The 23,445-nt window shown below is 42.8% G+C and overlaps 1 protein-coding gene across 2 annotated transcripts in view; it reads left to right on the top strand.

Moving 5' to 3' along the window:
- The window catches only part of ZFYVE9 (zinc finger FYVE-type containing 9), a 164,576-nt gene extending 147,124 nt beyond the window's left edge, over positions 1–17,452 (top strand). For both annotated transcript variants that reach the window (XM_073593534.1, XM_073593535.1), the window contains 5 exons: positions 1,419–1,499; positions 3,974–4,136; positions 4,871–4,976; positions 8,733–8,909; positions 13,075–17,452. In XM_073593534.1, the coding sequence (XP_073449635.1) occupies positions 1,419–1,499; positions 3,974–4,136; positions 4,871–4,976; positions 8,733–8,909; positions 13,075–13,236 (689 nt within the window). In that variant the 3' untranslated portion in view covers positions 13,237–17,452. The remainder of the gene's footprint in view (positions 1–1,418; positions 1,500–3,973; positions 4,137–4,870; positions 4,977–8,732; positions 8,910–13,074) is intronic.
- The last annotated feature ends 5,993 nt before the right edge of the window (positions 17,453–23,445 follow it).

Genomic DNA, 23,445 nt, shown 5'->3' with positions numbered 1-23,445 from the left:
ATATTCCTATTACAAGGGATGTTTACATTCCTTGTATAAGGAATAAAAGCGATTAAAAAAAAATGTAACGGAAACGTGTAAAGATAAAAAAATGAGAATGAATTAAACAATAATAATAAAGAAAAAATGTAAAGCGCCCCATCCCCTTGTGCTCCCACATATGTAAACGGCGTTTAAACCACACGTGAGCTATCGCTGCAAACGTTAGAACAAGAGCAATAATGCTAGAGAAATACCTCTAACTCTAAGCAGGTTGCCTGTATTTCTTTTAAAGCATAGCCTATAGAGATTTTTAAGTACTGAAGTTTGGCGCCATTCCAGAATTGTGCCCAGTTTTACAGTGTAACATGTTACGTGTCATAACATCATCTTTCACATTATAACAAAAAATTGGGTTAACTTTAGTGGGTTTTAGTTTATTAATTTGTGAAAGTGGGTTTTTTTTTTGTTTTGTTTTGTTTTAAAAAAAAAATTGCGTTTGAAAAATTGCTGCTCAAATACCGCGTGACACAAAAAATTCCTGCCATTTTATTCTCTAGGGTCTCTGCTAAAAATAAATATGTAATGTTTGGGGGTTTTAAGTCATTTTCTAGCAAAAAAACACAGATTTTTACATATGTGAGAGAAATGCCAGAATTGGCCCAGATGGCAAGTAGTTAAATGAAACAGTTTGTGCCCCATCCTGTAATTGGATAACAAGGAGAGGACACACAGATGAGGTCATCACTCTGCTCTGTCTTCCTTGAGGCTGGGTTCACACTATAACACGCAGCGGCTCACAGCAGGAGTCCGGTGCGTCTCAATTCACCGCTTCAGGTCCGATTTCAGCCCAAATTTTTGGCTGAATTGGACCTGAAACAGACCAAAAGACGCACAGGGCTCCTGTGCAAATCGTGACCGGCTCTCCATAGAGAGCTGGTCACAATCTCCTGCTATGCGAATTGGATGCGGAGAAACCAATTCGCATAGGTGTAAACCCAGCCTGAAACATACTTCAATTGTTGACAGTTTTGTGTAAAGCAGTAGAACTTTGATTAGTTCAGGGTGCTTATGCTGCCTCTCTGTGTGATTGCTGCTGTGCAAAGGATTTTAGGACACTGATAGTAGGACAAATTCAAGTGTGCATGCCAGACCTCTGTCGAGATATATTTCCTGTTTTTTTTTTAATTGCTACACAACTGGTTGTTTTTTGCCTGGAGTTCTGCTTTAAGTAGAAAACCTCCTGGATTACATAATACAAAGAGGAGTTCTCTACAGTAACTAAAGGCAATTATTTGGTAGCCATCTGTCATCTACTGTATATGCATACATGCTTTCAATAGCTGAATTCTTATTCTCATGACTACTGCACCCACTTGGCAAACCATTTTTCCCCCCAAGCTTTTAATAATCTTCTGACTTCTTCTCTGTTGCTTCAGTGACTGGTGCCAGTTTCTTTGTCTTCAGTGGAGCCCTGAAGCCTTCATCTGGGTTCCTAGCCAAGTCCAGCATTGTAGAAGGTAAGCGCTTTCAATGCGATAATGAAACATGTGACTAAAATCCTTTACAGTGTGTACATTTCCACCAACCGCCAGAGCTCATTGACTCCATGCCAACTTTTAGAGAGGACCAATGGTTTCCTGAATTATTGCAACCCCCTTCTTTACAATGCTTTTAAACTGACTTTCATCTTGACTGGACCTATATTCAGCGTTCACTGCAAGCTATGTCAACAGTCTCCAAGATAAATAGAAATCAATAGAAGTACTGAATGCCTTACATTTCTGGACAATAATGTTGTCAATGGATCCCTCCTGTGACAGTTATACAGTCAAAAGTTTTAGCATTTAGTATGTGATCCCTGCCAATAAAGTGTGCCTTTAGAAAAGATCAGGATTTTAATCTAGATATTGGATCACATGACCAGCCTAGAAGGGAGTGAACGGCAATTTATTTTAGGAAGGGTATAGGCCCCTTTGATACAGTATATGTGTTTAAACAGGGAACTTTGCAAAGTGCCCCCCCCCCCCCCCAATGCCTTGGTATTTGGTATTTTGCATTCATATTGGCATTACTAATACAGGCAGTCCCCGAGTTATGAACGGGTTAGGGACTGCCGGTTTGTTACGGTTTCGTAAGTTGGAAGCGCATGCGCAGAATGGCAGAGACGTCATTTTCCGATGTTCTGTCAAGTAGCCGTGCATGAGCAGACATCGTTTCCCGAGGTGCCCACTGCCGAAAAGTGGGCGCGCATGCACAGAACGTCACGCTGCCTCCTGTTCGTAAGTAGGAGTCATTCGCAAGTCAGAGGTTCGTAACTTAGGGTCTGCCTGTATAGATGTGGAGGGGATAAGAGGCACTTAAGATGCTCAAATTCATTAGAAGTCCAATAATCCGTTTTGATGCAATGTGATGTATCAAATTTGGTATAAAACGTTTTAATTAGTTCTGTCTTTTGTGCATTGTGCAGTTTACTGCCTTGTTGTACCGAAGGACTGTTAAGTCCTACAGCCTAATGTATCTGTAGTGCAATCACCATCAACTATTAGGGATGCATTTTTGCTACTATGAAAGTATAATCAGTTTTGGAACAAGGTTGTTGATTTTTAGACCCAGTTCTGCAAATCTCCAACTATCCATCCCTCAGTACTGCTTGGTTGATCATTAAAACAAGTTTTTTTGTTTGTTTGTTTACTCTGTACCTACTGTATGTAAAAGACTGTTCTGTCTCAGTATCTAAGGCCGGTCATAGACGGAGCAAATTTCTTTCCTGCAACCATTTTTCGCAGGAAAGAAATTTGATTCCCCAGACAGTGTTGACAGGGAAATCCCCCCTGCCGATCGATCAACTTGGGTACATTCACTCTGCCCATACGTGGTTTGAATCTCAGCCGAACTAAACCGGCCGAGGTTCGAACCATCTACGGCTGGCTTTTAGCGCTATCCAGGTATGCGTGCACCTTTTTCATATGTTAATATGCATGGAGCTAAAGCAGACTGCTCACCTTGAGCGGGCCTTTAATGAGTCTCAATGCAATTTAAAAATGTACCTGCACTATTTAAGGCCAGTGTAGTACACCACCAGCTATAGTGCATTTACACCTGTGTGTTGTGGTACATTGAAGCTGGAGGGCATTTGTTTATACTGACATATACGTTGGATTGTCATTTAAAATAAACTAATTAGTCAGGTTAGAAAACCAAACCTTATTATTGTTTTTCCCTAATAGCCTGCTTGCTCTCCTCTGCCCTCGTGTAAATCTCCTAGGTTAGCGTGCTTACCTTGCAATTTTATGTAGTGTTTGCAAGATTTACTGTCCACTAATGTGTTAGTGTGTTCCTTCCTGCTGCTTTAAAAGACTGGTAGATTGAGGTGGTGATTGCATGCATGGAATTGCTTGATGTCGGGGGAAATTTGAGTCCGGATGGAATCTCACATGGAAATCTGATCATACTACGGCTTGTTGTCAAATTTCAAAACCATTCAAAGCATTAATATGGATATGTTCCCCCTCCCCTGTCTCCCTTTTTGTGGCTTTAACAGCTTGTTGTGTTCTGGGAAGGCTTTCCACAAGATTATGGAGTTTGTCTGTTAGAATTTGGATCTATTCAGCCAAAAGAGTAATATTGGGGGGGGAGGGGAAGACCTGGCTAGCAGTCTGTGTTCAATTTCTTTGCAAAGGTGTCCAGTAGGTTTGAGGTCAGGGCTTTGTGCAGGTCCACTTAGGCTCCCCCATGCCGAACTCATTAAACACTGTATTTGTACACAGGGGCACAGTCATGCTGTTACATCAAAGGGCCTTTCCCAAACTGTTACCACAAGGTTGGACATGTACACTTGTTTTATCTCTGCTGGAGTGCCCACTATCAGGTGGCAAATATTTGTTAAAAGCGTATTCTGAGAAGTACTGCATGTTTTTGTCCTCTTTATTTGGAAATCATGCCTTCTCTTGGGTTCCTATACTCATCTTTGTATCCTTATCTGGTGGGTCAGACGGGGTGATGGTCCAGATTACAGCAGAAAGCATGGATGCCCTGAGACAAGCTTTGCGGGAAATGAAGGATTACACCATCACATGCGGGAAGGCAGATGCAGAGGAGAACCAGGAACATGTCTACGTGCAGTGGGTGGAGGATGACAAGAACTTCAATAAAGGGTAAACTTGCATTCAAAAATAAGCTTCAGAAGTTGAACTGTCTGCAAAAAAAAATGTTGTGGTCCTTTGCAATAAAACATTTTTATGTGGGTAGAATTTGCAAATTATTTTTTTCAATGAGCCTTAAATTTGTTTTCCTCCTTTCTGTTTTTCAACACACAATTATGTTTTTAATTGAGGCACTGAGCCAAGAGTAAAAATGAACTCCACTTGCAGTTCTCCCTTGAGAGCCCTTGCACACTGGGGCGGGGGGCGGCGCCGGCGGTAAAACGCCGCTATTATTAGCGGCGTTTTACCGTCGGTATGCGGCCGCTAGCGGGGCGGTTTTACCCCCCGCTAGCGGCCGAGAAAGGGTTAAATACCACCGCAAAGCGCCTCTGCAGAGGCGCTTTGCTGGCGGTATAGCCGCGCCGTCCCATTGATTTCAGTGGGCAGGAGCGGTAAAGGAGCGGTATACAAACCGCTCCTTCACCGCTCCGAAGATGCTGCTGGCAGGACTTTTTTTACCGTCCTGCCAGCGCATCGCTCCAGTGTGCAAGCCCTCGGGGCTTTCACACTGGAATACAAGCAGCGGCACTTTCGGGGCGGTTTGCAGGCGCTATTATTAGCGCAATAGCGCCTGCAAACCGCCCCAGTGTGCAAGGGCTCTTAGACATACTTGAAGTGACTTTGTTTTATTTTTGTCTGTTTTAGTTTGAGACTAGTATACAGAATATGCTATATTTTTTTTGCAGAGTTATCAGCCCTATTGATGGGAAATCCTTGGAATCTGTTACCAGCGTCAAAATATCCCACGGCTCAGAGTATAAAGCAAATGGGAAGATTATTCGCTGGATAGAGGTAGGAATTATCACACACTGGGGTGAAGAGGACCCTGGTTCTCCATTATAAACTCACGTTTGTTATATTATAACACATAATGTAAAATGAAGGTGGAATTCCGCATCCGCATGCCTCACTGTGTCCATCCGCATGTCTCACTGTGTCCATCCGCATGCCTCACTGTGTCCATCCGCATGCCTCACTGTGTCCATCCGCATGCCTCACTGTGTCCATCCGCATGCCTCACTGTGTCCATCCGCATGCCTCACTGTGTCCATCCGCATGCCTCACTGTGTCCATCCGCATGCCTCACTGTGTCCATCCGCATGCCTCACTGTGTCCATCCGCATGCCTCACTGTGTCCATCTGCATGCCTCACTGTGCCCATCTAACTGTGTACATCTGCAGCATCATGTACCTGATCTCTGGCGCTGTGACATGCAGTCTAGTCGGCAGCCGTCCAGTGTAACAAAGCCCCGCCTCCTCCTTGTCCGTGACGGAACACTGATTCAGTTTCTCAGCAGTGAGTCAGTGTTCCGCCTATCACGGACGAGGAGAAGGCGGGGCTTTGTAACACTGGATGGCCACCGACTAGACTGCATGTCACAGTGCCGGGAGATCAGGCGCATGAGGCTACAGATGTACACAGTGACTCGAGTAAAAGCCGAGGAGGCTTTTTCAGCACAAAATAATGTGCTGAAAAACCCGGCTTATACTCGAGTATATACGGTACCTCTTTGCCCAATCATTTTCAAGGGTTTGGAGTCTTGATTGCCTAGGATACTTTTACTTTTGCACATGTGCATGGGAGTTACATCATCCCAACACAAAATTATGCTTAACCACTTAAGGACCGAGCCTCTTTTTGAGATTTGGTGTTTACAAGTTAAAATCTTTTTTTTTTTTGCTAGAAAATTACTTAGAACCCCCAAACATTATATATATTTTTTCAGACACCCTAGAGAATAAAATGGTGGTTGTTGCAATACTTTGTCACACCATATTTGTGCAGTGGTCTCACAAGCGCAATTAATACACATTTTTAAATTAAAAAATAAGATATCAGTAAAGTTAGCCCAATTTTTTTTTTATGTTGTGAAAGATAATGTTACGCCGAGTAAATTGATATCCAACATGTCACGCTTCAAAATTGCACCCGCTCGTGAAATTACGATAGACTTTGACTCTTAAAAATCTCCATAGGCGATGTTACAAAATTTCTTAAGGTTAACAGTTTTGAGTTACAGAGGAGGTCTAGTGCTAGAATTATTGCTCTTGCACTAACGATCGCGGGGATACCTCACATGTGTGGTTTGAACACAGCTTTCATATGCAGGCAATCTCCCCTTTAAGACCATTGGGCAGAAGTGACGTTTGACATGGCTTCCGCCATCCAATGGTGTGGAGCCAAGCGGGGGCCATCTTTCCCTCACTCGGCATCCAGCCTGTGAGGGAAGAGGACCCGATCATCTCCGCCACTAATGTCGGCTCTGGTAAGCGGGCTGAGATGGCGGGAGGGGCCCCTCTCCCGCCCCCGATAAAAGTGATCTTGCGGCAAATCCGCCGCTGAGACCACTTTTATCTGAAAGCCGACCCCCCACTGTTGAAGAGGATACCGGGGTTATGGCAGCTAGCTGCTGCTATAACCTTTATTCCTCTTTAAACAACCGCCGTATAATGACGGCGGGCGGTCCAGAAGTGGTTGAACTGTACACTGCTCATGTTTAGGTCAATGTACACTTTGAAATACAAATTCTAACAAACCTGTAAGCGTTAACTGCAGAATGTGCACCTACTGTTTGATGTGATTGCAAGGCGTTTTCTGTTCCCTGGCTGTACTAAACTATAAATACAGTGCTCAGCATAAATGAGTACACCCCAACAGATTTGGCAGAAAACCTTTCCTTTCAGAATCAAAATTTTCTATGGGATACTTTACTACAAAATATTCACTGCGGGCCATTGATTGCAACCAAGATTTGTTAATTTGCACGCACAAAAAAGTATTTTTTCTGACAAATGCATTCAAGAAAATGTTGCAAAAATGAATACACCCCAATGAAAGTCTTAGGAGCAAAGCTACATTTTAGACAACAAAATCCTAATTAGCAAGAATTCAACTACAGGTGAGTGTAATTATTCATTAAACAGGTGTCCAGCAGACAGTTGATTATAAAAGGACGTTACTTAACAAAGAAAACCCCTTCCCATTCCATACTGTCAGCAATGGCACCACATGGAAAAGAAATGTCACAAGACCTGAGAAAGAAAATAATTTCTTTACATAAGATAGGTGAAGGCTACAAGAAGATCAGTCAAGCTTTACTTATCGGTCAGAATACTGTAGCAAAACTGATACAAAAATTTAACAAAGCTGGAACTGCATCCATCTCACAGAGATGTCCAGGCCGTCCACAGAAGTTAACACCTCGACAGGAGCGTCTTCTGATGAAAAAGGGCTGAAGAAAATCGCCATGCAAGTTCACTGCAGTTAGCTAAAGAAGTAGAAAGCCAAACTGGGGTGATTGTTTCTCATGACACAATACGGTGTACACTGCAGAGGAATGGCATGCATAGGTGTCATCCACCAAGGAAGCTTCTCCTAAAGTCCATGCACAAAAAAGCCCACCTAGAATTTGCCAGTGCTAATGCTGAAAAAGAAGACGACTACTGGGACTTTGTACTCCAGAGTGATGAGACCAAGATAAATGTTTTTGGAACTGATGGCTTCAAAACTGTATAGCTTGGCAAAGGTGAGGAGTACAAAGAAAAATGATGGCGCCTACAGTGAAACATGGTGGTGGCAGTGACCTTCTGTGGGGCTACTTTAGTGCTGCAGATGTTAGGGAGCTGCATTTAATTGATGGTATCATAAATTCACAGATGTACTGCTCTATATTGAAAGGGAAGATGCTACCATCACTCCCTGCCCTTGGTCGTCGTGCACTTTTTCAACATGACAATGATCCAAAACACACATCTAAGGCCACTGTTGCATTTCTGAAGAAGAACAGGGTTAAAGTGATTTAGTGCCCAAGTATGTCTCCTGATCTAAACCCAATTGAACACCTATGGGGAATTCTGAAGAGACAAGATGAACATCACTCTCCATCCAGCATCCAGGCTCTAAAAGAGGTCGTTCTTGAAGAATGGAAAAAGATAGATGTTGCAGTATGTCGCCAACTTGTTCATTCCATGCTTAGAAGCCTTGGTGCTATCCTTACAAATCACGGAGGTCATACAAAATGCTAGATGTAGTAGTTTTTGTTGTGGGGTGTATTCATTTTTGCATCAACTCATTTGAGTAAAACTGAAGATTTTGTAATCCAAGTTATATTATTAACCTTACTTTCATGTAATGAGCTAAACAAATGTTCTATAAAATTCATTTTGTCAAAATGTTGGAAATTGTTCTTGTGTTCGTTGAGATATTGATTAAATACTTACTTTGCAAAAGAGGTGTACTCATTTATGCTGAGCACTGTATGTCCCTATGTGGTAAGACTATAGCAGGTCTATTCTCCTAGCCTCTTTCCTTACACTCCACCTTCAAACAAAATCAAGAGTGAAAAAATACTTTTCCTTTTTCTGCTTTCTCGTGCTGGCCCAGTGACCAATACTGGGAAATAAACTCCTTGTACCTTGATCATCAATATTGCTCAATGATATAAAGTTAGCGTAAAGGGTTAGAGGGCTGCCGTAAGCAAAGCCTTCTTTTATAGGAGTGATATTATGTTTAGCATTTTTTTTTTTTTTTTTTTTTTTTTTTTTTAGGTATTTTTCCTGGAAAGTGAGGAGCAACAGAGCGGCCTTAGTGACCCTGCTGACCATAGCAGATTAACAGAGAATGTGGCCAAAGCCTTTTGTCTGGCACTATGTCCACATTTGAAACTCCTTAAAGAAGATGGAATGACGAGACTGGGACTGCGGGTCACTCTGGACTCTGATCAGGTGACCTTTCTTTTGTTCTTTGCAAATGTGTAAAAAGCTGAAGTCCCTTCTGGTATAATGGCTACTCCTTCATTGTCCAATCACAGGCTGGGGCACGGAGGTGAACTAGCTCTATTGAGTTGCACAGGAAATCTTGAACCTTTGGTTTATACTGCCACCTAAGGGAGGATTGGACACTGGCAAAAAACTGTAGACTTGTCAAGGGTATAACCCCTTCTACTACCAGCATGCCTCCATTTTTTGCTTGTGTCCTACAAGGATAGATGTTTTTTCTTCAGCTTTGATTGATCTAGCAATTTTTTTCCTCCCTTTTTCTGCGATCAAGAGTTACCTACACCACTGCTGGAGGCTTCCCCTCCACTTTGCAGCTCTTCAACACAGTCATCCTCAGCCTGGTTTTTGGACCTTATTGCATATGGACCCCGCTGGACTGGACAGTGCAGGGTTAGTCTGGAAGTGACCTTAAGGCACTGGGTTCAGCGTGGGATGCTTTCCAGGCTCTGAGAGTGTTTAATCTGCATGTCCGACAAGGGATAATGCCTCTTCAGATCAGCCCCAGATATTCTCATCAAGGATGTTACTGCAGTAAAGTTATCATCCTCCTTCTGGCTTTAAAAAACATTTTTTTTTGTTTCTCTACTCTCAACTTCAGCGTCAAGGTCTCAGTCCTTAATCTCTACCCACCTCAGAAATGTGGCATTCCAAGTCTGCCAGGACATCAGATAAGCCTTCTTAGACATAAAGGTGGGCCTCCACTTTCCAGAGTAGGGGGACCTTTGTTGACCTTTGCGAAAGCTTGTGCATTTTGAATTACAGATGTTTGGGTGCAGAAGATGGTGTTCCAGGGCTGCAAACTTAAGTTTCGTTCCCTTTCCCCTCCTCATTTCCTCCCTTGAAACCTTCCTATGTCTCCTCATAGACTTGACAGATTTACGCCAGACTCTCTTGGGCCTTCTGGAAAAGGTGTAATGGCTCATGTCCCACTTGTAGAACAGTTCCAGGAGGTTTGCTCCAACCTTAAATGTCTATATTTGGGTTCACAAATCCCAGATGAAATCTACCAAATCTGTCTTTCCCTCCCTTCATCAGAGAGACTTTGGCTTTTGTGGGCATTAAGGATGCTTACTTACATGTCCCCATCTTTCCAGCACACCAGTGTTTTTCTGAGGTCTGCTATTGTTCCTCCGCACTGCCGGTTTTTGTGGCCCTGGAACTCGACCTATCTTTGGCATCTTGATTGTTTACTAAGGTGTCAAGTCCAGTTTTGGCCTTGATGTTCTCGTGGCATCCCCATTGTGCGATACTTTTGGGTGAATACTGAACCTCCAGAAATCAGTGCTGGAACCAACTCATTGCTTGAAGTATCCGGGTCTTATCCCAGACATGTCTTAGGCTAGATTAGAGTGTTTCTTCTCCAGGAGAAGCTTCAGACTCTCCAGTCTTAGGTTCAAACACTTCAATCCAGAAGCTGACTCTCCACTTTAGCATGAGAATCTTTGGTCTGTTTCACACAGGTTTCAGCTTATATAAGCATGTGAACTGTGAGCTTTCCAAAGGCATTTGCAGAGCTTTCAGCAAGCTTTGAAGTGCCATTCTGCTCCAGTTTGTACTCAGATCCTAATGGAAGTGCTGACTTTCACTGCTAGCAGGCGTTTAACAAGCTTCAAGAAATGCTGAAGCCTGCTAGCAGCTTGTTTAAAGTCTCAATCAACATTCTCATTGGGCTCTGTATTCAACATTTACAAACTGAACCTGAATGATACTTTAAAAGCTTCAGCAAAGTTTGCTCAAAGCTCTGCAAAGGTTTTGTCAGCTTGCTGTTCACACTGCTCTTAAAAAGGTACATTTAGACGTGTGTCTAAATCTCTCTTTACAGTGAAGCCCGATCTGCATTCGGATCGCGCTTCAGTGGCTACAGGCAGTTAGGAAGCGAAGTGACTCCACCTCACCGCCTGCCTGTTTTTGCTGACAAACGCGCCACAACTTCATGCATTGCATGCGGTTGTGGGGCATTTGTCGCGCTTTCCCATTTGCTAGAGCGTGTAGTGTTTTTTGGTGGGCTTGCTGATCACTACATGACGTTTACACTTTGCCATGGATGCAAGGCATCACAAACGCAACATGTAAACACCCTCATCTGCTGCCTATTGCAGCCTAAGGGGGGCAGTTGACGGGCAGCAAAAACGTGTCTCGGGAACCAACAGGGTGGTCTCTACCTTTTTGGAGGTGTTTCTGGAGCTGTGTCACAGGTGGGGGACACTATAAAGTAAAGGAAGAGAGAGTGCACCAGCCTAGCGCATTACCTTTGCAACAATTTATTATTAAAGAAAGCGTAAATTATACTCACAAACAAATTCATATGTCAAGCAAAATACAGTCCACCAGGTGCTCCACTAAGCATGGTCTGCTGGCAAGTGCCAATTGTAGAATGAAGAGTCCAAAAGAGCTGATGCGTTTCAAAGGGATGTCCCCTCTTCCTCAGAGCTCAGAGGGGGACACTGTATGTTGGCCTTCTGGTCTCCATTTTCAGGCAAAAAATGAATACGTTTGTATCTAGATACAGGAATCAACTGGTGGCAGCAGTGTATGCTCCGGTGGCTCGATAGGGTTAGTACACCCTGATCTATGGCTTTTCTCACCTGAAACTCCTTCCTCAGCTGCTGCATAGTATCGAGGCGGAGGGCATTCTGGTAATTCTTCTGGCAGATGGTGCATCTGCCAGACTCTCCAAATCTGCTGTCCCATGGACCTTATTGCCATCCTACTTTTTGGTCGCTGGCTTTAACAGTGTAGCTTTTAAGGGGTAGGGATGTCTGAAAGACCTTTTGTTCAGGGGGTCTACCATTTTGGTTTTCCCCATCAGTAACCCTATGATTTGGTTACTTCTAAATTTGGTTCTCTCTAACTTTCAGAAACCGCTGATTGAATCTATTGCAGACTCTTTGGTCTTTGCATGGGGCAAGGTGGTGTTGAAGCCCAGGACTTCCTTCTTTCCTATGAAAGTCTTTCTTTCACCTTAACAAGTACATTGTTCTCTGTCCATTTGACTTTAGTACATCAAAAGAATGTTTCCCTCCATTGTCTGGATGTGGTTTGGGTTGTGCAAGGCTACCTCTCAGCCACTGCCTCTTTCAGAAAGATTAATAGTCTTTTGTCATTCTGGATGGGCCCTCGTAGGGCTCCTCAGCTTTTCAAGCTTTTCGTTCTTAACTTTTCGTTCCTGAATTTCTAAGTGATGCACAGAGATTGGATTCCCCGGCTCACTCCACTAGATCTGTGAGCACTTCTTGGGATTTTCATTATCAAGTAACTGATTCCCAGATCTGTAAAGCTGCCACCTGGTCTTCTGTTCACTTTTTTTTTATGGTCTAAGTGGTGGACTTTTTTGCCTCATCTGATGACCCGCTTCATTCAGGTCTTTGAATCGCAGGCAGTCCCATGTTGTAAGTTGGAGCCTGTTAGCAGTTGTTATGCTGTGTTGCCTATAAAGGGTTTCAGACAAAGAAAATGTAATTTTTGTCCTCCCCATCAAACTGAAAAATCCTTTTTCTCCATTGAGGGATACAGGTCCCACCCCTCTGTATTTATGATCATTCTTTCTGTACTGTTTTGCTATAAAACTGAGGCACACTAGCAAACTATAGGCAAGCCCAGGGTATGACTCTACTACCAGTTTCCTAGCCTCCTTTTAGGTGGTAGTATAACCCAAAGGTTTAAGACTTCCTTTGTCCTTCAATGGACTCAGGGTGAGTACAAAAATCTATTTTCTTGCTCTTCAGCTTGTCACTGACACTTTTATGAGATTACAGCAAGGACAGATTTTGTATGCTCTTGATTTGTACACAGCTTGCTGTCTTGCAGGGCTGTGTAAATCTCAGGACTGGATTGACCGATATGAAAATCCTTTGATACATGAGACAATTCCTATATATGTATTTAATCTTCTTTGTATTTAACGGTAGCAGGAAGTGCTCTGCTATTTTTCAGGGGGGAATTTAATATAAAATGTACATTTTTCTGGGTACTGCTTAGATGCAATAAACATTTCTAATTCAGTCCCACTAAAAAATATCTTGTATTTTTGTTTTGGCTGATTGTTGACCTCAAGAATGAACTAACCAAAAAACTGTGCAGTGGAATTCAGGGCTTCTTTTTTGTTTTACAGGTTGGATACCAAGCAGGAAGCAACGGTCAACCTCTACCTGCTCGCTACACCCATGACTTGGACAGTGCCTTGGTGCCAGTGATTCATGGGGGCACATGCCAGCTGAGTGAGGGCCCAGTAACCATGGAACTCATTTTTTATATCTTGGAGAATATCTCATAGGGATGAAACAAGCATCTTCTCACAAGCTGTCGCCAGCTGAAACATTTGCACTTTAATCATGGAAGATTCATCTTTTTTTTTTTTTTTTGCTAATACTTGTACTAGGTCAGAATGCAAAGGGTGAACAGCAGAACGCTTTAAATCTTCTATGCATAGCCAATGGAAGGTGCCAGACTGCTGATTGGCACTGTATTTCCAAGCCCAGAGATTTTACAAACGCTTGAAGGCGATCTTGGATGAGGCAAAAAGGAGGAGAGAAAAACTCTTGTAGGTGCAAAAGAGACAAAGAAAATCCTAATTACAATCAGGAATCTCACGTTGACCTCATTGCAACCATTGCTGCAAACTCTTTTGCTTGTGTTTATGTTTTACTTGTTCACCTTACTCAAGTTTACACTGTCAAGACCAGCCTGAACCATTTGTTCTGTTTTGGTTTGTAACCCCCACATACACTGCATGGCTAGGAGACACAGCCTGTAACATCAATCTCATAAACCAGCCTGAGCGCATGAAACCAGCTGCCAATTGCCAGGCTGAGTCTTCGCTTGCAGGTTCAGCAATATCTTTTTCTTTTATTTTGTACAATTCAAGAAGCGTACAAGATCTGTCCTTGCTGTAGTCTCATAAAAGTGTCAGCTTTATCCATCAGCCTACATAGTGGGGGGGGGGACACGGATACATACAAGAAGCAACTCTGAAAATCATTATGCGTTAAGCAATGTCACAACTCGTCCAGTCGGTGCTACTGGCGCAAGGTAACACATTACTGTTTACACACTACATGTTTGTCTTCAAGACCGCATACTGCAGTCTACGATTCACTTGAGCATTTTGCTCAATATAGTTTGCAGCATTTGATGGAAATGCTATCAGTTTTACTGTGTGTGCCCAATCCGGCTCCCACCTTTTGGCTCAGGTCAGGTGCCAGTTGGGTGGGCCTGACTGCCGTCTACTGTGGGTCCTGGAAGATGTTTACACAGAACTGTGTTGGACACGATACACAACATACAACTCTTCCAGAGTGACCATTATTTAATGCTAAGTAATACTACTTCATTACTTTTTAATTTATTTACGTTAATTCATTGTGATACCATTTGTTTTCGCAATTTTTAGGGGTTTTTTTTTTTTTTTTTCTGTTAGACTTCAAGCAAACATGTTGAGCCTCCATGTTGGGTCTGTCCCCTATTTGCCTTTTCTTAAGGATCTCATATGGTGGGGGAATGAGGAAGGGTACCACCAGGTAGTGGTTCATACTACAGGCCTTTTTTTTTGTTGATCTCCTTCAATTTAAATCCAAGGCAAATACTGACAGTGGCCTATTGGGAGGCACCCACATTGCATTGTGGCTTGGAGGAAAGGAATGCCTTAGATACTGCATACTGGACAGGCTTTAATTGCTTCATGCCTTTTCTACTTGCTTTTAAGTGTATCTAAAGCCAAAAAGTTTTTGTTTAGTTTTGCATAACATAGGGAAGAATTGGCGCCCCTGGCAGGCTTTTATTGTGGTCTGTGTCCCCACTGGGGAGATTCATCCTCTCTATTTGTCCTAGTAACAATTGTAGCAGGGACTAAAGAGGTAGAAATCTTCCATTAGGGAAACTTGTTGCTGTTACAACAGGAGGTTCTCATTTGGGAGAGATTTTCCTTCGCTTCCTGTCGTGTCTATGAGACGAACTGAAATCTAACCAGTGGGAAATGGCTAAAAAAAACTGAAGGGATTTAACAATTTGCCGTTCTTCCAAATCTAAAAAAGTTTTGGCTTTTTATATATATTTCAAGTTTGGCACTCTTGGGAGGAGGAGAAGAAGTAGGGTGCTGCCATCCCTATTTTAAAAAGTCAGGAGTTCATTCATCCGTTGGGTGATGTCGGCTGTCAGATTATAAAGTCAGTTAACGCTCTTCGTGAAGAAGGGGCTGCTTTAAATCTTTTAAAATTCTGTGCTCCTTGTTTCCCTTTTCCTGGTGTTGAGCTGCAGGGAATAACTGTTCTAAATATTGAGCTGCAGTAGTCCCTGCTTTGAACAGCGAGCTGCATTAGTGCCTGCTCTGAATATTTAGCTGCATTTGTGCCTGCTCTGAATATTGCACATTTTCTCCTGCAGCTGCAGGAGAGCTCCAGCCCTCCTCTGGTCCTCCTCTAGACCCCTACTTTCTGCTTTTAAGCAATGCATCCAGCTTCTTCCCAGCAGCAGCATAAGGAAAGGGGGTGCACTGTGATGTTAGGGAGAGTAGGGGACTCAACTTCTGATGGTGGGGTGGCTCTTGATATCTAATGTAAGGGGAGGGGATGCGCTGGACATCTAATCTTACAGATACAACCGGCCCTTTTGAGGATAATCATGAGACTGATGCGGCCCACAATGAAATTGAGTTTGACACCCCTGTTTTAAGGGAAACGGGTAGGGGAGAACTTGTTGCTTGGTCAAACCAAATTGTATGTAAAGGATGGTTTATAACCCACAGCATCAGGACAGTGTTTAAGACCGGCTTAATTACGGGCCAACACTTTATGGAAAATGCTATTTGTGTTTGGATGCAGTATTGGGGGAGAAACAAGTACAGTATGGGGGAAGAAACGAGTACAGTCTAATGGTGTTTCCCATGTATCATTACAGTTAGAAGGGTCAAAGCGATCAGTCTAGTTTTGTGCTCACAGGAGGTTTCCTCCATGTAGTAACTGGTTGAGGTCCTCTGGCGAATAGGATTGTAGCTCAAACGCTAATTCTGTGCAATTTCAAAGTGCAAACAGATTTTAAGGCTTATAATTATTGAAGGCATGATGTATTTAAATCTAGGGAGAGTGAACATGGATTGAAGAGGTGGGCTGGCCAGACAATTCCCCAGACAGGAAAACCTTTCCGAAAAGGCTATGTATCATGTGTATCCACAGAACGTCATAATAAGACTTATTCTACTGGCTGTCTTGGTTTCCTAAAGTCTGTTGTAGAATTTTCAGTGCTATGAAACAGCAGAAGCTCCACTATAAAGGGAAAATATAATGAATAGTTTGCGTTATATTCATGTTTACCATAATTTTTTTTTATCTGAATTTCACGTTAAAGCTGCCATTTTTATATGTTTTCTATTGTTTTCAGTATGGAGATTTTTAGATTGGCCACCACAGGATGCCCTTATTGGCTCAGTGCAATTACTTTGCTTCTTTCTTAGGCCTCATGCACACTGGGTGTTTACCCCAAGTGCAGAAGACTTCAGCAATTAGTTGTGGCTGGAGGGCACAGGCACACTATCCATCCCTGCTGCCGGCAGCCTGTCAAACGCTATGACAGTCTGATGGCTTCGGCTGGAAGGGGCTGGGCGGTGCACCTCATGCCGCGTACACACGACCAAACTTTCCGTCAGAATAGACTCCGACAGTCTTTCCAACAGAGTTCCGCTGAAATGGACTTGCCTACACACGATCACACCAAAGTCCGATTGTTTAGAACGCGATGACATACGACGGGACTAGAAAAAGGAAGTTCAGTAGCCAATAGCTGCCCTTGCATTTTTGGTCCGTCGGAATAGCATACAGACGAGCTGTTTTCCCGATAGGAACTGATTCCATCGGAAAGATTTGAAACATTTTCTATTTCCAGGTCCGTCAGAATTTTAGAAAGAAAAAGTCAGATGAAACCAAAAGACGATCGGAATGTCCGACAGAATGATTCCGTCGGACCTTTTCTGCCGGAAAGTCCAGTCGTGTGTCTGCGGCATAACAGTACCCAGGGATGAATGCTCACTAAGCGGTTATTAAATATGGCTTCCCCTTGTACAAATATAGTTAAAAATTATACATAAAACTAGAATTTTGTAAACAGATTGTTTACGCCAAGCTAATCCAGTGTACTATACTTACATTAAAAAAAAGAAAGAAAATACTTTCCCTTGAAAGCGGTTCGGTTATTTGCAGAAGTGAGTGCAGATAGATACATTTAATACTAAATCTTGGAAGAATACATTTTCTAAGATTATTGTAATGGGCCTCTCTTAAGCGTATTTCAGGTAACAAAATCAATCACTGAACTCCTAATATCAAGGGGACGTTGCGATTGTGTTTAAGTCAGAAAGGACACTTGGTTTTTCTTAGGCCTGGTTCACACCATGGTGCAAAGACGTCAGTTTTTCTGCACGCATTCTGCAAGGGCACAAAAAAAAATAAACAATTGTTCTCTATTTGCCCTGTTCACATTACAATGAATGAATGAATGAATGAATGAATGAATGATTTGTAAAGCGCTGCAATTGCGAACTGAATCGCCTCAAGGCGCTAGATGTGTTACAACACTGGTATTGCATGCTGATTTGTTCTACACAGGAATCTGTAACATGTAATGTAGTTTTCTGCACGGGGAAAAAAACTGACATGACATCAACATTGGTGTGAACAGGGCACATAACTGATGCGCATGAAAACTGATGTCTCTGCAAGTGAAATCTGCATGGTTTTGCTATCAGATCCCATCAGTTTCCATGCATGTATGGTGTGAACTAATCCTTAGAGGCACTGTGAAAAGCCTGATGAATATGGCTCCACTGAGTTCTGTGTACTGCACTGCAGGATCTTGTGCTACGCAACCTCCCCACCCTATGACTTGCAGATAGTATCGATCAGAACCTGGGAACACACTGGTCTGCATTTTCACAAGCCCATATTTGTCCCCATTCAGAAAAAGACATCAGGGACTTAGCATGCATTCCACCAGCAGTACAAGATGGATGGCAGGAATAAAATCATCACTCAGTTTTTAAAGCTGAATCCTAGCCTTACCTTCAGTCTTGTACAGATGCACACGTTCCTCTCCTGTACTGAAATCTTACTGTGATTTCACTGTGAGTTGCTCAGTATGCATTAGAAGCTGCAGTCAGAGCTTGCCTTATTCCCTGGCTTGGAGGATGTCCCGCATTTTCTAGCCCAGGGGTGCTCAATCTTTTGAAGAGCGCGGGCCACTTAAAGTGATTGTAAAGGCTCTTTTTTTATTTATTTAAAATAACAAACATGTCATACTTATCTCCACTATGCAGCTCGTTTTGCACAGAGTGGCCCCGAACATCCTCTTCTGGGGTCCCCCGGCGGCGCTGGTAGCTCCTCCTCTTATCAGATAACCCCCTAGGAGAAGCGCTCTCCCGGGGGGGTTACCTTGCGGGCGTGCTTCCGAATCCAGCATTCTGCGTCCATAGGCATGAATGCCGGACTCGGCCCTGCCCCCCTGGCGCCCGCGTCATTGGATTTGATTGACAGCTGCGGGAGCCAATGACTGTGCTGCTATCAATCTATCCAATCAAGAGCCGGGACCCCGTGCAGAGAGGGACAGCGCATCTCCGCTGAGGGAAATTCGAGGATCAGGTAAGTAAAACCGGGGGGCTGGTCACTGCCAGGTGTTTTTCCACCTTAATGCATAGGATACAAATGGAGTTAAATGGAGAGGATCGGTTGCTGTAAATGCTGCCCCACCAGTCCAAGTATAAAACAGAATGTGACAGGAAGATTGCACAGGCCCCCTGGAGCATGCGATGGGGTCACATTGAGACCCCTGATGCTACACCAGTGGTTGGGGCGGGGGGGGTGTAAAAACACACCTCAACTATGGAGTTTTACTGTCCCCCCCCCAACCACAAATGTAAACAAGCCATTACTGTCCTGAGCCCCCTGTAAGGCTACTTTCACACTCAGTGGTTTACCCGCACCGTGGGTGCAGTGCGGATTTTCTGCGGGTTAGCTGCACTTTTCCATAGAATTCTATTATATCTTGAGGGTGTGGGTGTCTAAAAGCATTCAGGAGTTTTGCTGCACTTTTAGAGAGCGCACCAAATCCACAAGATATAATAGAAGTCTGTGGCTCTGTGCAGAAAGCCTCAGGTGCACTGCTCATCACCCCGTGGTGTGGGTAAACCGCAGCACATCAGTGTGAAAGCAGCCTAATATTTGTAAACCCTTTTCTAGGTGCTAATAAGCCTATTGCTAGAAGCTTATTATGCCCACTGTTTGTGCTAATACACTGACCTGAAGGCCTCTCTTCTTTTCTTTTTTTATTTTTTTTTCATCATGCAGCTTCTGCTGCTGGCATTGTTTTCCAGACTGCTAGAAGAGATGAGAGGTAAGGTACATTTGGTATCACTCCTCCTGGGACCGGAGCTGGTGCTACAGAAGAAGCATTGGCGTATGTTGCTTCTGCTCTGTCCGCCTGCTTCCTCCGCTGCCAGCTCACTGCACTCTGATGCTCTGGGATTGCAGGTCAGCAAGCCCAGATCACAATCAACAGGTTGCTGACCCTGGGCATGCGCTTCCCTGATATGTGTTTTTTTTTATTTTATTTATTTTTTTACATTTTTTTATTAAATAATCTGATTAGGTTTGAGGTCACAGGCAACATCAGATGGCTCCATGGGCCATGGGTTGAGCACCCCTGATCTAGCCCCTTCCTTCCCAGCCTGACTGTCCCTTGCCTGCCCTTTTCATTCTTTGGCTTATATTTCTTTCAGCCATGGAGACTTCACATCACGTAAGCATTACCTTAAGCAGGCCCCGTGCAAATATAGTCTGTCTAGGAACACCCACTTCTTCAGACTGACATTCATCTTTCAAGGCATTTTGATACTGTATAATCCCACTGCTTATATCAGGACAGAGGACTCTTAAAGTGGAGTTCCGACCACAGAATTTTTTTTTTTTTTTAATTTTTACAGGCATCCCTTCACACTTCATTAGTAACTTAAAGTATATCTCTTTGCTAGTGTATATGAATCATATAATTTTTTTATACTTACGATTTATAAAATCCTCTTCTGGCCGTTGCCATGATGACTGTGGGCATACGAAGCCCAATCGCAACCTCTTCCTGGATAAGCTATTGAGAGGTGCATGCTGGGTAACCAGCATGCACCTCTCGATCTCGCACATGCGCGATGCTCCGGCGGCCGTAGATTTTTCCTCACAGTACTGCCCGCTGCCTCCTGGGAACTGATGATTCACATTTCCCAGGAGGACAGGCGAGGGAGGAAGTGATGCGGAGCACCACGGACCCGGAAGTGGCAGATTAGGAACTACCACCTAGCAACAGGGCATTTCTGGTGAGTTAAAAACATTTTTTTACTTCAAATCTTTTTTTATAGTAATAAAGGACTCTGAAAATGTAAAAATGTTTTTCTGGGTGGAACTCCGCTTTAAGTGGAGCACTGAGGCAGAATGCTGTAATATTTTAAATTGATATATACAGAACACTGCTGGCCCTTCTCATCAGCCATCATCTGTCTGCATTGTATACATAAGCACAGAGACCTAGTGATTGTCACTAACAAAAATTGAATTTTTTTATTTAAAATTTTCATTTGCATGTTGATGAGGGAGGAAAGGAGGGACCAGGCATGGCAAACTAAGCAGAAAAAGATACTTCAGTTTTAAATGCTATGTTTTAGTGTTTGACTGGAGATCACCTCTAAAACCTTTCACTGTTTTAGTTTGATTAGCTGTTCCAGTACACATTACTAAAATGTACTTTCAGCTTCTGATGGAATTGTGCAAAGAATGACCTATAACAGTGATGGTGAACCTTGGCACCCCAGATGTTTTGGAACTACAATTCCCCATGATGCTCAACTACTCTGCGGAGTGCATGAGCACCATGGGAACTGTAGTTCCAAAACATCTGGGGTGCCAAGGTTCACCATCACTGACCTATTACATCATCGGCTGGAGTCAGGTTGTTTTCTTACGTTTCATGGCATCTAATTTGGTTGAAGTCCATTGCCAGAAATTAAAAGGCCAGTTTTCAGCTACAGATATGAGATAAGATTAAGGCCCCATGTACACGGGACGCTGAGGCAAAGTCCTCTGAACGAATTTTTTTGACACCTTGAAACCTGCGCTTAAAACGTCCATTTAGCTGCATTTGCATGCCGCGTTTAAGTCTAGAAGTGTTTATTAGGATTACCTCATTTAACCTCCCTGGCGGTATGATTATTTCAGATTTTAGGTGCTGAAAGCGGTACAATTATTTTGCACAGAAATTTGGCGTTTTATATTATAGGCCTGTAATTCTTAGGAATAATTCACTTAAATTTGTCCAAACAAGAATCTAGTAGACATCCCGGGTAGGATAACGTTTGAAAAACTAAATAAAAAAATTATAATATAATAAATAACTATAAATAATTATAACAAATAATAATATAATAATAATAAAAATTATTCAATAATGTAATCAAATCAAAAACACTGAAATTTGGTCAGTTGCAGAATTGTCTCTTTTGTTACTTTTAGTGTTTGATGACGAATTTCCCCACAAATCCTTATCACTCAATTCTGCGAGTGATTCTAATTTATTATGGCTGTTTTCTAGCTGGTCTGAAACCACTTTTGATGTAAAGGGACAGTTTTGGTTGCTATGGACAATCTCCAGTTTCCAGGCAGAAAGAACAGTTTTTATAATATAAAACTGCATGCAGGACACTGGGCAGACCACTAGGGACAAAGGGGATGTGTAATTATTTGATACAGTACTGTAATCTGTAAGATTACAGTATACTGTATCTGTACTGTGTGTTTTACTTTTTGAATTTGCCGCCGAACTCCGTCCCCGTGCGTCGAAACGCTCGCAGGGAACGGAGCTCGGCACTGTGAATCGAGCGAGACACGGCGGCTCGCCGATCACAGCGGGGAGACATCGCAGGATCCAGGGGACAAGGTAAGTAAACTCTTCCTGGATCCTGCGATGCGATCCCGAGTCTGGCTCGGGGATACCGCTTTTGGTATTAAAAATCCACCCCGAGCCAGACTCGGGAATACCGCCAGGGGGGTTAAGACCCTCCCCATGCTCAAAAAACATTGTAGTTAACTATTTCAGCCATTTTGACCAGAGTGAGTAGCAGCAGCAGAAAGAGCAGTTGTCTACTTGTATTTGCCTCTATTTCTGTGCTTTTTTTCGCAGTGGGTCCCATAATGAGCATATGTGAGGAAATGCTCCTGACATTGCTCTTGATGAGGCTAGAATGATGTAGAAAATTGAGTGAGAGGTCCAGAGTCAGAGTTCGTCGCTATTGGACCCATCCTTTGATTGCACAGCAAATGTCGGCAGGATATTTTGTAAATATGTACGTACAGCTGCGTACCTACCCCGACAATTTTTTCAATTTCACACGCATGTCCATTGCCACATTTGACCTTCTACTTGAAAAAGTATGACTATATATGGCTGTATATGGTCTATGAATCATCGCAAGTAAACATTTTTAACTAATTTTTTTTAATGTTTTTTCATTGTTTTCCATCATATTTTTGTCTTTTCAGGTCTAAAATATAGGACACCTTTAAAAACGCTTATAAACAAAAACGCGTTTGGTGCCTGAAACATGGAAATCTTCTGCGTCCGAACCCATTTTTTTGCTTCCAAAGAAACGCTGTTAAACACAACTGCAAAAAAAGGCAATAAACGAGACTGTGTACATGGTCACATAGGATAACATTGAATGAGTTCAGGGGTAGTTTAAAAAAGCGTCCAACTGCCTCTGAACGCACGTTTAACAGCGTCCCGTGTACATGGGGCCTTACAGTTGGCTTACAGTAGTTACATCAATCTATTGATGAGGTATTTAAAATTACATTTTCTTTACACTTTTTACCTTTTTAATTTCCAAAGGATAATATAGTTTTATAAAGTAAAAAATAGATTCAGAGTCGTTTTTTGTTTTTAATAGAATTCTGAAATGTGGATGGATTTATATAAGGGAAAATACAGCACACTTGGCAGACCCATATTATGATATACCTGCTTTTTCTGTATGCACTATAACAACATTTTATTGGCTAAACCAGAATTTAAATCACTAATTTCTGTAGGAATCGGTGTTCCAGGACTGGTTAGCTAGTTGGTACCTGAGCCCGTATTTCCTCGTTGGTCTGATTGATAGAGAGTGGAATTTTTGCAGCCCAAAGCAACCAGTGAGTTGGAAGTGTTGAAAACTTTCAGCAGACCTTTTTAACATACATCTTCCCATAACGTGCATTTAAGCTGTGTAATAATGTAATCTATTTTAGACATGTTATTTATCTGTAAAAGGCTCCCTTGTGTAGACACCTGAAAGCCCTGGGATTGCTGCTGGGCACTGCGGTCTCAGATGTGATGTCAGCAGCTCCCAGGGTAAAGACAGCAGATATACATGTAAAACTTACGTAGGAAGATTTGTTTCAATCTCTGTGTATCATCTGAGGCT

The sequence above is a fragment of the Aquarana catesbeiana genome, linkage group LG07 (assembly GCF_042186555.1).
Source record: "Aquarana catesbeiana isolate 2022-GZ linkage group LG07, ASM4218655v1, whole genome shotgun sequence".
Lineage (NCBI taxonomy): Eukaryota > Metazoa > Chordata > Amphibia > Anura > Ranidae > Aquarana > Aquarana catesbeiana.
The sequence above is the reverse complement of the archived record's forward strand: the minus strand, read 5'-3'. Positions and strand labels throughout refer to the sequence as shown.